The 13,442-nt window shown below is 35.7% G+C and overlaps 2 protein-coding genes across 2 annotated transcripts in view; both read right to left on the bottom strand.

Moving 5' to 3' along the window:
- Positions 1-1,478, bottom strand: part of RGS7BP (regulator of G protein signaling 7 binding protein) — a 58,655-nt gene extending 57,177 nt beyond the window's left edge. Inside the window, exon 1 of the mRNA XM_031557256.1 lies at positions 1,474-1,478. Within this exon, the coding sequence (XP_031413116.1) occupies positions 1,474-1,478 (5 nt within the window). The remainder of the gene's footprint in view (positions 1-1,473) is intronic.
- Positions 1,479-5,602: 4,124 nt separating this feature from the next.
- RNF180 (ring finger protein 180) overlaps positions 5,603-13,442 on the bottom strand; it is a 70,789-nt gene continuing 62,949 nt past the window's right edge. The window contains 1 exon segment of the mRNA XM_031557248.1: positions 5,603-8,866. Coding sequence (XP_031413108.1) covers positions 8,667-8,866 — 200 coding nt within the window. The 3' untranslated portion in view covers positions 5,603-8,666.

The following is a 13,442-nucleotide window of genomic DNA, read 5'->3' as shown; positions in this document are numbered from 1 at the left end:
TTTTGGCATTCACTGCTTACCACTACCATAATTGCACTGCTTTTTAAACTAATGCACTATTATGCATATTGTCTTTTCAAAGAGACAGCTCATAGCCTTTACAAGCACCATTTCGTACAAAAACAGTTGTCTTACTGCTGTGACCACGCTATTGATCACTGATGGTGCTGATAATGGAAAGGCTTTTGTCACTGGGTTGCTATATGTGTACTCAATAGACAGCTTAATGTGAAATGAACTAATCTTTTGGGGAGGTAAAAAAACCACACAGAAAATGTTTGATAAATTACACCATAACCTGTACTTTATTGCCCAAAGTAACTTGCTGTCTGTGCCATTTGAAGGTTGAGATGTTTTTCATTTTTCCACTGAGGACACTTGGCTATGTGCTATGTGAAGGAATGCTGCTAGTGGAAATCTTCCAGAAATCTTCTTACCACTTGAATGCTGAAAATCTCAAAAACCTTTTAATATTAATCTTCCTGTAAAGCAATACCTGATAAACAAGCTTTTTAATTTTTTTTAATTTTTATTTTTTGATATTGAGTCAGTAAGGAATGAAGCTAATGACTGCACAAGTCATACATGTGTAATCTCCTGTCCTTTGGTTTAACTTACGATAGCAACAAATTATTACTGTTGCTGAAATATGTGTTCAGCTGCTGGATTAACACCGTAATGCTTGAATTTAGATATTGCTTTGTGCTTGCAAAAGTGCTTTTCACTCAAGAAGCTCGAACAGCTTTGAACATTTATCAGTATTATTACTCAACTCCTCACAGGAAGCAGAAATTCTAAATAACTAGTTTTATAGAGATTCAAAATAATGAGAATCTGGCCTGTAAATCACTCTGAAAAATGGGACATTGAGGAATAATAGATACAGAAAGAGAAGGGTGTAGTGATTTGTGCTTTTGTTATCATCATACTGTATTTCTATCTTAAATTAAATTAATAAATCTTAAATTAAAGATAGAATTAAAGAATGGTGCAGTATAACAGTAAATGTAATGACATCTTGACTTTTTTTTGTGTGTGGTTTAGAATTTAAGACATTTCCCAGATGACAACCAGAACGAGACCATGCGTCTTAACTCCTAGGTGAATAAAACACAATTCTTTCAGACAATTTTGTAGGTTATGCTACTGATATTTATGAAAAATTGTACTATATGCATGGGAAAAAATGTGCTCTTTAATACAAATAATTACCAACTTCTATCAATCCACATGTCCTTGGAAAGACAAAATGTGGGTACCACTTTTTAAAGATGGAACCAATTAGGGCTATAAATTGCCTGTAACATTCACTTCTTGCAAATATTTTCTGCTTCATAACATATAAAAGAGAATTAACATATCCTCCCTCCCCTGAAGTCTAATTCAAATTATTTCAGAACTCCTTTAACTTCTGACAGATGAAATGCATACATTAGCTAGCTAGAGCCATCTGCAAGGCAATCACATTCTTACCTCATGTTTCTAATTGGAACGCGTTGTCTCTCAGGCACCATCAGGTGCCATAATACGGATGGTAATGTATTCTGGGATTGATAATCTTCAAGGATTGAGGAGAAGCTTTTGTAAATTTTAGATATTTTCACATTTGGATTGCAGAGCCTAAACAGTATTTCTTGGATAGAGACCAAATTATACAAAGGGGTAATATCCCCAAATGGGGACTATTTCAGGCAGACTGAGATTACATAGAATACTTTACTGTTTCTCACTCATTCATTGAACAGGGTCATCATACAGATTTTTATGTCAATATCTAATATCTGTCATTTTAAATGGCTGATATTGTGTTGTCACATGCAAATGTCCTTCTGCTCAGTTTAATTCCACTCTCTAGTTTGAAACAGTGGAGAACATTACATAATCAACATTTTAATACTCATTCTTTTTATGACAGCAAGAAGAATTTTATATAATTAATTTTTAATACTTGTATTAATATCAAATGATCTACTATGATCTTTTTATCGGTGGCATTTATTCTTTTTGCTTCATGCTCCTGATTGAATATAAAAGATTCCATGTGCAATAACTTTTAAGTGCTTGCCTGATTAAATTTTAATGCCTTATCAGAAGTGTAGAAATGTAGAACTGAAGAAAATGTTTGACAGAAAATGAAATAGATTAAGTTAAAATGATATCCAGTAAATAGCCAGAATATAATTACTGCAGTTTTTTCATCTTAAAACCCAACTGCAAGCTTAAATAAGCCATCATTGATACCTGGTAACACTGAGTAGCAGCAATTGAAGAGTAAAGGATGGTTCACAGAAACAAAGAGTAAAAGATAGTTTATAGAAGCAAATATGCGGAGGCTGCTAAAAGAATGCAGATGTCAACAAGCTGGGATTAGGACAATGTGGGAGTGGAGGACATAAAGATAAGAGTTTTGAAACAGCTTGAGGACATTTAGTAAGTGATAAGATGTCCACAAGGCAAGTTAGAACTGGACTGGGGGCAACCCCTCCCATAGGGTCAAGATTTTACAGACTACGAGCTTTCGCGAGGAAGATGATGAGCATTTAATCCCACAACCACCAGGAGGAGACCCCCACTGCTCACGGCGCACATGCAAGACGGAGGAACCATTTGCTGATGGGTTCTCAGAAATGTAACTAATATGTATGCGAACTCCGGGAAAATCATTGATTATGTATAAGTTTGGTCTGTATCTGTACCAAGCTTTTGTCCGATGGTGCAAGTTAGGAAGAACTATCCCCCTTGCATTCAGCGTATGCACACTGCTGGAATTAACATACCTGTTCTACATCCTTAATCTCACTATACAGTTTGATTTACGCACGTCACTATCACTGCTGCACCAGCTCCCATTGATTCTGCTGGAAACTCTCCACGATAAACAGGTGTACTTAAGATTTATTAGGCTTACATACAGGAACTTTAATTCTTTTGCCCTGGGACAGAAAAAGGAAATCTTCATGTCTGGAATATCAAATTAAGTCACCCACAACTGGAAAACTAAATTAGCACCTAATTGTAAAAAAAAAGATTTTAGAAATTAACTAAGAAAATAATAAGAAGTCAGTTTATAAAATGAGTAACTATTTCTGATCATTAAAATTAATCACAATGGAATAATATGATGTGATTTCTTGTGATTCTTTGCTTGTTACTCTTCTGAACTTTACACTTAGATGACTGCAGCAACAATAGATTTAAGTAATTACTACAAGAAAAATATCTCCTGAAAGTTCAAACTGTACACGAAGAAAGACTGGCTGTATTGACTCCAGATACAAGCCAGAAATGAAAGAGATTACCAGGATTTGTTCCAGCTGTGGAATTAAAGATACATATAGAAAACAACTGAAATGGACAGAAATGTGTTGAAAGATTTTCCAGCATCGTACTGCCTTGTGTTTTTAAGGGAAACCATGATGTTCTACCCAGAACCGTCAGGTCAGTCTGCTCATTGTTGAAAGATCCACTTCTTTTCCCTTCACAGAATTACTCATATGAGAGATGCTCCATTACGTTCATCATTTTCACGGCCCTTTGTTGGACTCTCTCCAGTAAGTCCAGAGAATGCAGAACTAGACATGATGCTTCAGGTTTGGCTTCATCAGAGCTGAACAACTGAGGAGAATGATCACTTTCTTCAAACAGCTGGCAACACTTTTCCTAAAGCATCCCATATTACTGTAAGTTTTCTTGTTGCAAGGGTGCATTGCTCACTTGTGTTCAACTTGGTGTCCATTGGGACTCCCAAGCCCTTTTCTGTAGAGATGCTTTCCAGCTTGTAACTCCCAGAATGTACTGGGTGTTCCTCTCTACAGGCAGGACTTTGTGGCTCCTTTGTCTGAACTGGGTGGGGTTCCAGTTGTCCCTTTTCATAGCCCATTTCTTCTGGTTGGCAGCACAACTCTCTGGTACATCAGTCAATCCTCCCAGTTTTCTGTCACCAGCAATCATGCTGAGGGTATGCTCTGAGGTGTACACTGCTAATTACTGGCTTCCTTCCAAAGATGAACTTTGTGCCCACTGATCTCAATGCTATGAGAACTGAGCCACTTTTTAAACCACTTCACTGTTTGCTAATGCTGTCAGTCTTGGCACAGTCTGGTTAACAAATAGGTTATGTCCAAGGAGAGCTTGCTGTATGGCTCCACATCAGGCCCAGTCATATCCACAGGGTATGGCACCTCCTTTCTCTCATCATCTTCCAGCCTGTGCGGTTGAATATCAGCAGAACACTCTCACTGTCCTACCTTCCTGCAGCCTGCATCTTCCTGGGTACAGAGCTGGAATTCCCAGAAGGACCTCAGCAGACTGGTGTAAAGAAAGGGAAATACTTTGAGATGAAAGGACAATGAGATTTGATCTTCTATTAACCTAGAGAAGATCTGAATGAAAAACTAAAATTTTCCTAAGTGAAATATATAAATATAGCTCAAAACCTTTGTGGATTACTTTCTTTTCTCAGTCAAACCCAAACCACAGGATATCTATTCAGCCTGCTGAATCTTCCCTGAAGTAGATGAGACAGTCATGTAAGCAGGATCTGCTGCATTTGCTGCCCACATCAGTACATCATGATGCCACTGTCAAGAAGGCAGATGTGAAACAGGATTATGTCATTGTTGTGGTCATGGAATTGTACTCAGGAAACAGCAGCCTTCTCAGTCTGAAGGCAAGAGGATTGCATGTAGGCCCTTTCTGTCTTTTGTTCATCCTATCCATCATCAATTAGTGAAAACAGTCTTCTCATCCAACATCACCGATCTACCTTCCAGGAATATCTTTCGGTTTCCAGTGCAGTGCTAAGGTCAGTTCTGTCTTTTGCACTCACAGGAGCCCCAAGAAAACAGCAAATATCGATTTTCAATCTTCTCTCTTCTCCTCTTCTAACTTGTTCCTTGTGTAGATTCACTTCCTAATTTCTAAGTACAACTCACAGTCATGAAGTGGTATGAGTTGCCAAGGACAAAAGATGCTGAATGCTGAATATACAGTCACAAAAGCAATGCTACACAAGAGACTCACTTGTTATAGTAGCTAAAATAGTTGCTTTTTCTTCCAAAGAGTCACATTATCAGGTTTACTTTTCTCAGAGAGTGACAAAATAAGTCCGAACTCTGCTTCATCGTCATCCTTCTCCATCAGTAACTGTGGTAATGCTGTTGGTGACATATGTATGTACTTCAGGTGTATCTGTAGAGTACTGATAAAGGCTAACCTTAGATCTCAGTTTTGTGGTCAGGTGCAGCTATTGCTTGGGAATTTTTAAAAAAAGTTGTGGGAGGAAAGCAAGATGACTGCACCTCCAGCATGTAGGAAATTTATAAACATACTCACTGCTAGGCTAGAAACATGTTACTGAGTGAGCACAAAGTCCCATTGCCAGTCAAAAAGCTAACTTCTCATCCTCATCTTGGGTTTATGCTGACTTCAACAGTTAATCAGTTTGGAATGATTGAAGCAGTACCAGGACTGAAACCTTACCCCAGGATAATTTCTGATAAAAGTCTGCTAATATGAAAAGAGGTAATCACAGAAACAAAATATTCAGCGGAACCCAGCTGTATCCCAAGAAGAAGAGACACGGTGACAAAAAAAACACTGATAGAGAAAACTATTAAAATTTAATTCCACCAAGGAAAAGCTACCGAATGGCTGCAAAATATTACAAACAACTCAAATTTTATTCCAAACATTGTAATATCACTGCAGATAAGAAAGACAAGATTGAAGAGCAGGATCAACCTAACCAGAAAATTGCTTCCACAGATATCAACATCATTTTACAGACAGTCTTTGATGAAAACCAGATTCGAACCTTTTAATTTTCAGTGTATTTTTACAAAAGAATTTATCTCACAAAATCAATAAACTACAAAAAATTTACATTTTTTCTATGCCTACCAGTTCTTGTTCCCTATGGAGGATGTCTCAAAGTTGCAACAGTAATTTATAAAACTTAAAAAAAAAAATATTACCTGGATAGCAAACAATATGAAGTAAAATAGTACAGCTCGAGAGAGAGTTCACTGTTTAGAACTCAAAGAAAGATGCTGCTGCACTTTTGGGAATGCTACACTAAACTGTCCCTCCTACTAAATTGAGGAAAATGCAGCCACCCCTCAGTTACCAACTTTTGCTTGATGGGGTCAATATTAGATTGGATTTTTGTCTCTTCTTGTTGCCCTTTTCTGAAATAATTCATCACAACCTGCTACTAACAGTGATATAAGTAACTCTGTCTTATATAATTAGTTAGTATCTATACTAAGTTTTTTATGTCTCAATATATTTTGAAATACTTCCTTAAGGATATTGCTATAGCAGATATCCTGGTTATACTATTTTAATTTAAGTTATTACTGAAATTTCAGACTATGTCATTTAAATTAATTTTTTTTTTTTATTTACATATCTCTTTACTTTAGTATTTTCTGAGATAAAAGGTAGAAGCATTTTTGTCTTAAAAGGTAGATTTGTCCCTCTCTTCATGGAGAGAGGAACATGAAGTTCATAACATTAGAGACAAATAAAAAATGGTTAGAATCTCAGTCCTGGAATAGAAAACTTCTAAAAATTACTGATAGCATTTGCATACAGACCTACACATATGCATGTAGCAAAACAGGAGCCTATGCCTAAAAACACCCCAAATTTTTAAAGATTTACCTGCATTTGTATAGAGAAGGAAATTTACCAAGTGCTTTCCTATAACCTTAAAGTTTTTAAAATTGTATGCCTACACCACCAGTAATAAAGCCAATCATTTTTAAGTAGAGATCATGTAACTAGGTATAATGCAATTACTGAAAATGTATTTCTGTCACGATCATAGCCACATATGATAGTTAATCTCAATTATTTTACCTTCTTAAGTTTGCATATATTAAATATGATGGCAATAGGCATTTATCTCAATCAGTGTGTTCAGACTTGTAATTTCTAATTCTACATACATATTCTCAAACATACAAATAAATTGTATGCCTGTAAGAAAATTAAATATAAGTAGCTGATTTACAGCTGTTTTTGAGATTAAGTTGAAGTTTCTGGTCCTGATCTCTTTATGACCAATAAGATACTGAGCATGATGGCCATGCTCAGCAAAGAAGCATAAGCACATGTTTAATGTTAAGCACACTGATAAAGCCTCTGGTTTCATTCCATAACATTTGGCAGATGGCATCTTCTGTTACACATTTCTCCTTGTTCTCGTTTAGAACAGGGGAGTATGCCACCTACTGAGAAAAACACAGGTCACCCACACAAATCCTGATACCACAGTTACAACACAAATGCTTTTTCAGATCAAACCACAGTGTTCCTTGTAGGATCATGCCCTTAGAAACAAGAACTTCCTTGTACCTTCCTGAAAAGTAAACCCTTCAACTACCTTGTATCATTATTCAGCATTTGATTTCCATAATAGTTTCAAATATTCTTTTTTCACTTTCAATTTTCAATTTATTTTCACTTTCATTTGAAAATACTGTGTAAAGTAGCAAGTACAGACTGATTGCTGATCTGTCTACAGTTTGGTACTGAAACTCAGCAACCTCCACATGGAATAGATATAAAGTGCTTTATAATTCTTTTACACGAAAGGTGCACATAAATGCTGTGTCATCCTACATGGTCTCCCTGGAGACACATGGTACTGGTGAGCCCCCACTTAAACAGTATCCTCAAATTGCTACGGTAATTTAATAGTGATTCAGTCATGTACAGACTGAATTACTACAGGAGAATGCTCCTGTTTCCATTATTCCTCCTTTATTTGCTGGAGTTAGTGTCTCACAGCATACAGCTGCAGGCATGCTGCCTGCCCCCATTAACTCTGTTGCTGGATGTGTATGCAGTCATCTGGATGTCTACTAAAGGTACAGCGCTACTCTGGGAATCTGCACAGAAAAGGTCCCTTCACTGTGCAGATCTTGAGCTGTTAGCTGATTCCTTATGATTGCCATTTGCTGAAAAGACAAACTTATCAAATGCTGCAGAGTGTCATTTTTCTTTTTGGTTTATAGGCTCTGATTTCAGGCACTGAGTTCAGTATATCCCCACAACAGAAAGCTGACAGGTCTATCAATTGTCAAAGCTTTCAGGAATTTGGATTATGCCAGTGAAATTACTCTGGTAAATATTTATATATTACATAGTGCAGTGCTTAAAATCTACTATCCCCAACAAATCTGATTATATATGGCAACTGCCTTTATTGTTTTTATACACAAGCAATTGAAGCACCAATGAGTGAGATGACTTATTTACAAATTTTGTTAATATACCATCAACCCTAAGCATGACTGTATGGGTTATTTTTTATTGTAGCACACACTCTAACTCCGCTAAGAACAAACAGTAATATTTTGTAATACTACAGAGTAATTATTTTATACATTAGGAATAAAGTCCTGTTCCCATCCAAAACAAGGTAAAACGGCCACTGAAAGAAGAATTATCTGGAATTCACATTATATCTGGAACCAAACTCGAGTACTTGTTGTACATAGCAGAAGCATCAAAAAGCATAATAGCATGCTTGAAGCAGTCTGATGCAGTTTTGAATGATAAAAATGCAACATCGAACATTTCTCCTTCTTCAATTGTTTTCTATCACATTATTGTGGTTTACAGTTGCTGTTTTCCTTAGGTGTGATCTCTACAAACTAGAAAGGGAAGAAAAAATAGCAAAGAAAACAGAACACAATAAATCCTATTACCCAGTTGACTGAATAAATGTAGATTATCACCATGTCCATATCAAACCGCCATCCACGGCTATCATCTTCAAAGTCCATATAGTCCATTCTGTGAGCAGCATGTGGGAAATGTCTCCTTGTTACAGTATCTGACCGTCTTCGGAAACCTGCTGAAGATTACATCACAAGATAAAACATCTTTATAAAAGCAACTAGATTGACTATGACAAAAGTAAGTTAGTTCTTAGTTACTTAGAGAACAAAATGGAAGCATGAGAACTCACATCTCACTGATAGGTTTTCTCACTTTGTTGGACAAGAAGATCTCCACAGACTTGATTTTGAAAGATTTAAAACCTAGCTCTTCTGTTTCTAGCAAATAGTAGGTTTGATTACTCAGTGTTGGCACTCCCTAAAGATAACACTATATCTCATGAGATGGATGAGATATTTATCCAGATCCATGAAACTGTCTAAGTGTCTCTTGGTACCTTCTTCCCACTGAATTCCATTCAGTGACCTAGAAGTGAAATGCTCTAAACACTGTAACTCATCTCTTGAGTAATTTATCTCTGGATTCCTTAAATCTACTCATGTGAATTCTCCACTAATCTAGCCATATGCATATGTGTACACACACAGTTCAACAGGGCAAGCATATATGAATTCCTATTATGAGTTCAGAACACTCTCTTTAAAAAATTGTGCTTGCTTTAATACTATGTCTCTATCTGAGGAATATCAGAAAACTGTTTTTTTTTTTTTAATTACAGTTTGTAAAATACTCGTAGTACTTTAAAGTATATATATGCAGATGCAAGTGGAGTTTTTCAAGTTAAAATAAAAACCCTGTGTGAACACACAGAACTCAAAATACTTAACAAGTCTAGACACACACTCTCATACTTTTAAACTCTTCTGTTGTGAATCCAATTTGGTGGATCTACCTCTAAGGAATCCATACAAAGATCATCTAGCATGTCACCAGGAAAACAAATTCATAAGTAATAAAATTTTAAGTAAATGAATGACTTGATTTTATATTTTTAAATTGGAATAAATTTTCAACTCACGTATAGCTTTCTTTATAAACTACACTAATTTTGAAGTATTTATAATGACCCCTCTGGAAAGACAGAAATGAAGCCATTCTCAATGAAAAAGCAGGGGCAGAGCATACTCCATGCAGTCTCTCTTAATGACAATAAGCAGCAAATGACACAGAGAGGTGCAAAGAAACCTCTGTACCACAGTTACACAATAATCAAATCTGCAAATATCTGATGTGAGAAAAGTTGATTTTAACCCCCAAAATAAAAGGCTTGCTTTTGCACTGAAATGTAATTCGTGTGCTGTTGCTCTTGATTTCAGAAAGGTTACTCATGCCATACTTTCATCTATGTGAAACTGCAATCCTACTTTAAATTCTGTAAAGCTCTTAATATCAAAGATCTAAAGAAATCAAAGTTGTGTAAAAAAATGTATTTGATCATTTTAAGCTTTTTAAAAAAATACTTTTGAATATATTTTGGTCTTTTACTAGAAAAAAATCTGCAAGTAATGGTGGCCTATCCATTCTGCAGGTTACAGTAGTTTGTCCACAATGCCTATAACCATGACTTTTTTCTGAGGAAGGACTTTTCCATTTCTGATAATCTTTACTACTTACTGCCATCAAAACCCTCTATTTCTCTCCTCATTTTGGAGATGCATAATGAAATCTAAGCATCTGAATTAGAGATTTCTGAATATTTTATAGGCTCTGGGAGACCCCAAGAACATCCTCATTGCCATGCCAAACAAGCACTTCTTTCCACTTCTCCTGACTTCTCTTTTTAGTAAGATAAATACTACGTAAGCCTACTACATGTGTTTGTCAAGACAAACTGCAGAGGTCTCTTTCATGTCTGTTCATCTGCACTGGACACAATTTGTGGCAGAGGAAAGAGGGTGGGAGGTGAGCTGCAAAGGCGGAAGATCTGGCCCATCCATAAAGGACAAGGTGTCAAGGAAGCCTTCTAGACTTATATTCTGTTTCCAGGTTGTTCTCAGTCATTATAATGGGTCTCTGCAGAGCCATGCAAATTCTCCTCTAAGCAGATATAATGGCTCTTGGGAGTCTCAAGGTGAATAGGAAGACATAAAATCTGTCTCTCCTTCAGTGTGCACCACTGCCCAATGGCATTCATTAATTTTTTATCTGCTGTAGTGCTGTTTTCTAGTGCAGTTTAATCAGGACTACTTGAAGTTCCTGTCTTTAGTATTGGCTAATATATCTAATTGTTCACATGCCAGTAACTTTCGTTTAAATAACATCAGATCTAATTCAAGGTAATTGAGAAATCTATTTAAAAAAAAAAATTCTAATAGAGAACTTTGCTGGAATTCACTAGTATACTTTTTCACTGGTAGATACTGACTGTTTCTTTGTATTCTTTTCCTAATTAATATTTTGTCCAGAACTTTTCAGCACAATTGTTTCCATGCATTCCAAATAAGACTATTGTTTCTTTCTGTTGTACTGTTGAACTGTTGTTCTGTTTCTGTTTTAGAGATATTTAATGATGGATCATTTTACTCCAGATAGAATACATAATCATTCAAGGATGCTTTGTACAGAAGAGTGACTGGCATGCTGAAAAGAGAAATTCTTTCTCTGGAGAGCCACTTATGGTTAGACATCACTATATCATCACATTTATTTATTTATTTATTTATGACCATTTGCATCAGTTTATTGTGTACAGACACTGCTTATACATCTCCATCTGTACACATCAGAATCCCTCCAGTATTTTTATCTATCTTGTCTTGGAGACCACATACAAAATCTTCATTCTAGTCGAGGGAATGATAATATTTTATGATAAACTGAAAAGTTTTCAGTTACTCAGATTGGTCTAAGATTCACCTCACAGCTAAATATACTACCCTGATTGTAGAAAGAGAAAACAGTCCAGTGATGTATTTTTAAAGAGTTTGAAATTACAATACTGCAAAAACAAATGAACAAACAAACAAACAAACAAAAAAGCCTCAACAAATGCATGAGTTAAACACCAGCTAAAAGAGAAGAATGATAGACTTCTGTTATGCTTTAAATTATTTTAAGTTATGTTAACTTCAAGTTACATTAATTCAATATATGATCTTTGATTACTTAAAAATAGTATCAGTAATTCCTTAATTTAATCCTGAAAAATGTGAGTCTAAATGACTTTCTACCAAGAAGTAATTCACTTGAAAAATGCTAATTTGATTTCAAGCCTCTATTTTCCTTATCTATTTCTCTAACACATGTTAAACACTACTGACCAATCCTGACTTGCGTTATTAAAAAAAAAAAAATTTGAAAATGACAAGTATTATCACTAATACTATATCATTCACTTCACCTTTTACACATGAATTTTAGTGTCTGGGAACATCTACTCAGGGGAATTATGTACACAAGTAGCTGCATTAGTTTTGAATTGGCATTCCTCACCTTCTACAGGATTTAGATAAACATTATTCTTGATTTGTATGTCTGCAATTAACCTTCAGGAAAACACACTGATTTTATCATGGATTAGATGTTGTAATGCAATCATTCTACATTCAAGAACATCTGTATCAGTACAGGATATTAACTACTCTGTATTGTTCTTGCTATAGAAAGCCACAGAGAAACAACTGTTGATGCAGTGAAGATACGTATCAACCAGGAACCGGTTAGTGTATAACACATGTAATCCCTGTGGCTTCGCTGAAAATGGGTAAAGCTATTGAAGGTTGACAGCTGGTCATATGGATTGCATTTTAAATCCATTATTAAAATAGTGTCTTTTTTTACCACCTATACACTGATTGAGCTTCAGCTGAAAACTTCAATATTAAAACCACTCTGTAAACTGAATTCTTGAACTTAGCAGGGGCTAACAAAGAACAATAAATGTTTCTTTGACCTGAAACATATTATGAAATAAATGTCAGTACAGTACAGAAACAGGATCAAATTTAGAAACCCTGTATGATCATGCCAAAGTTTCCTTCAGGCACTATGATCCATACTGTGACTACTGTCTTCAGTAAGTTGTGCCATGGAAAATACCATCAAATGTCTATGTCTCCAGCGAGAGCTGACATAAACTGTCTCTACATCTGTTTCTAGCCATCTGCAGACAAAAACTCAGAACTGTGAAGCTGCTTAAAAACAGTACAGCAACACTTAAGAGGGGTTTGAATTATGAAACAGAACAGCTGAGAGAGCTCCAAATCATTTCCAATGTATTTGCTCCATTTTTAAAAAGCGAACTCAATCTTATTTGATCAGTACATTTCCTAAATAATTTCTACAAATACATGTATTTGTTAAAATGTACACCTTAACTTTTTTGTGCCTGTGTTGTTATACTCTAAAAAGGAACTTCCAATCAAATCACATGCAGATACATACACAGTGCCAGAAGAGTCTAGAAGGCTGCTAGTGGAAGCCAGTCACTGGATAACAAAAGCAACATTATGTGCAAATCACACTTCTGTAATCAAGAAATCGAGCAAACAAAGGATTAGCACCAGAACATGAATGGGCATATCTGGGCAAGAATGGGCATTCTTGCTGAAGTTTTTGTGGCATCAGATTGAGGTATTAGCTCAGTACTCCAAGTAAGGCTACCAACAATTTAAAATATTCTCTCAGTTTTATAAACTGACAGAACTCATTTTGCTATTACTGAAGAAGAAAAGATAATAAAAAGGCAC

Source organism: Meleagris gallopavo, chromosome Z, assembly GCF_000146605.3.
Source record: "Meleagris gallopavo isolate NT-WF06-2002-E0010 breed Aviagen turkey brand Nicholas breeding stock chromosome Z, Turkey_5.1, whole genome shotgun sequence".
NCBI lineage: Eukaryota > Metazoa > Chordata > Aves > Galliformes > Phasianidae > Meleagris > Meleagris gallopavo.
This window is presented reverse-complemented; position numbering and strand designations above follow the sequence as displayed.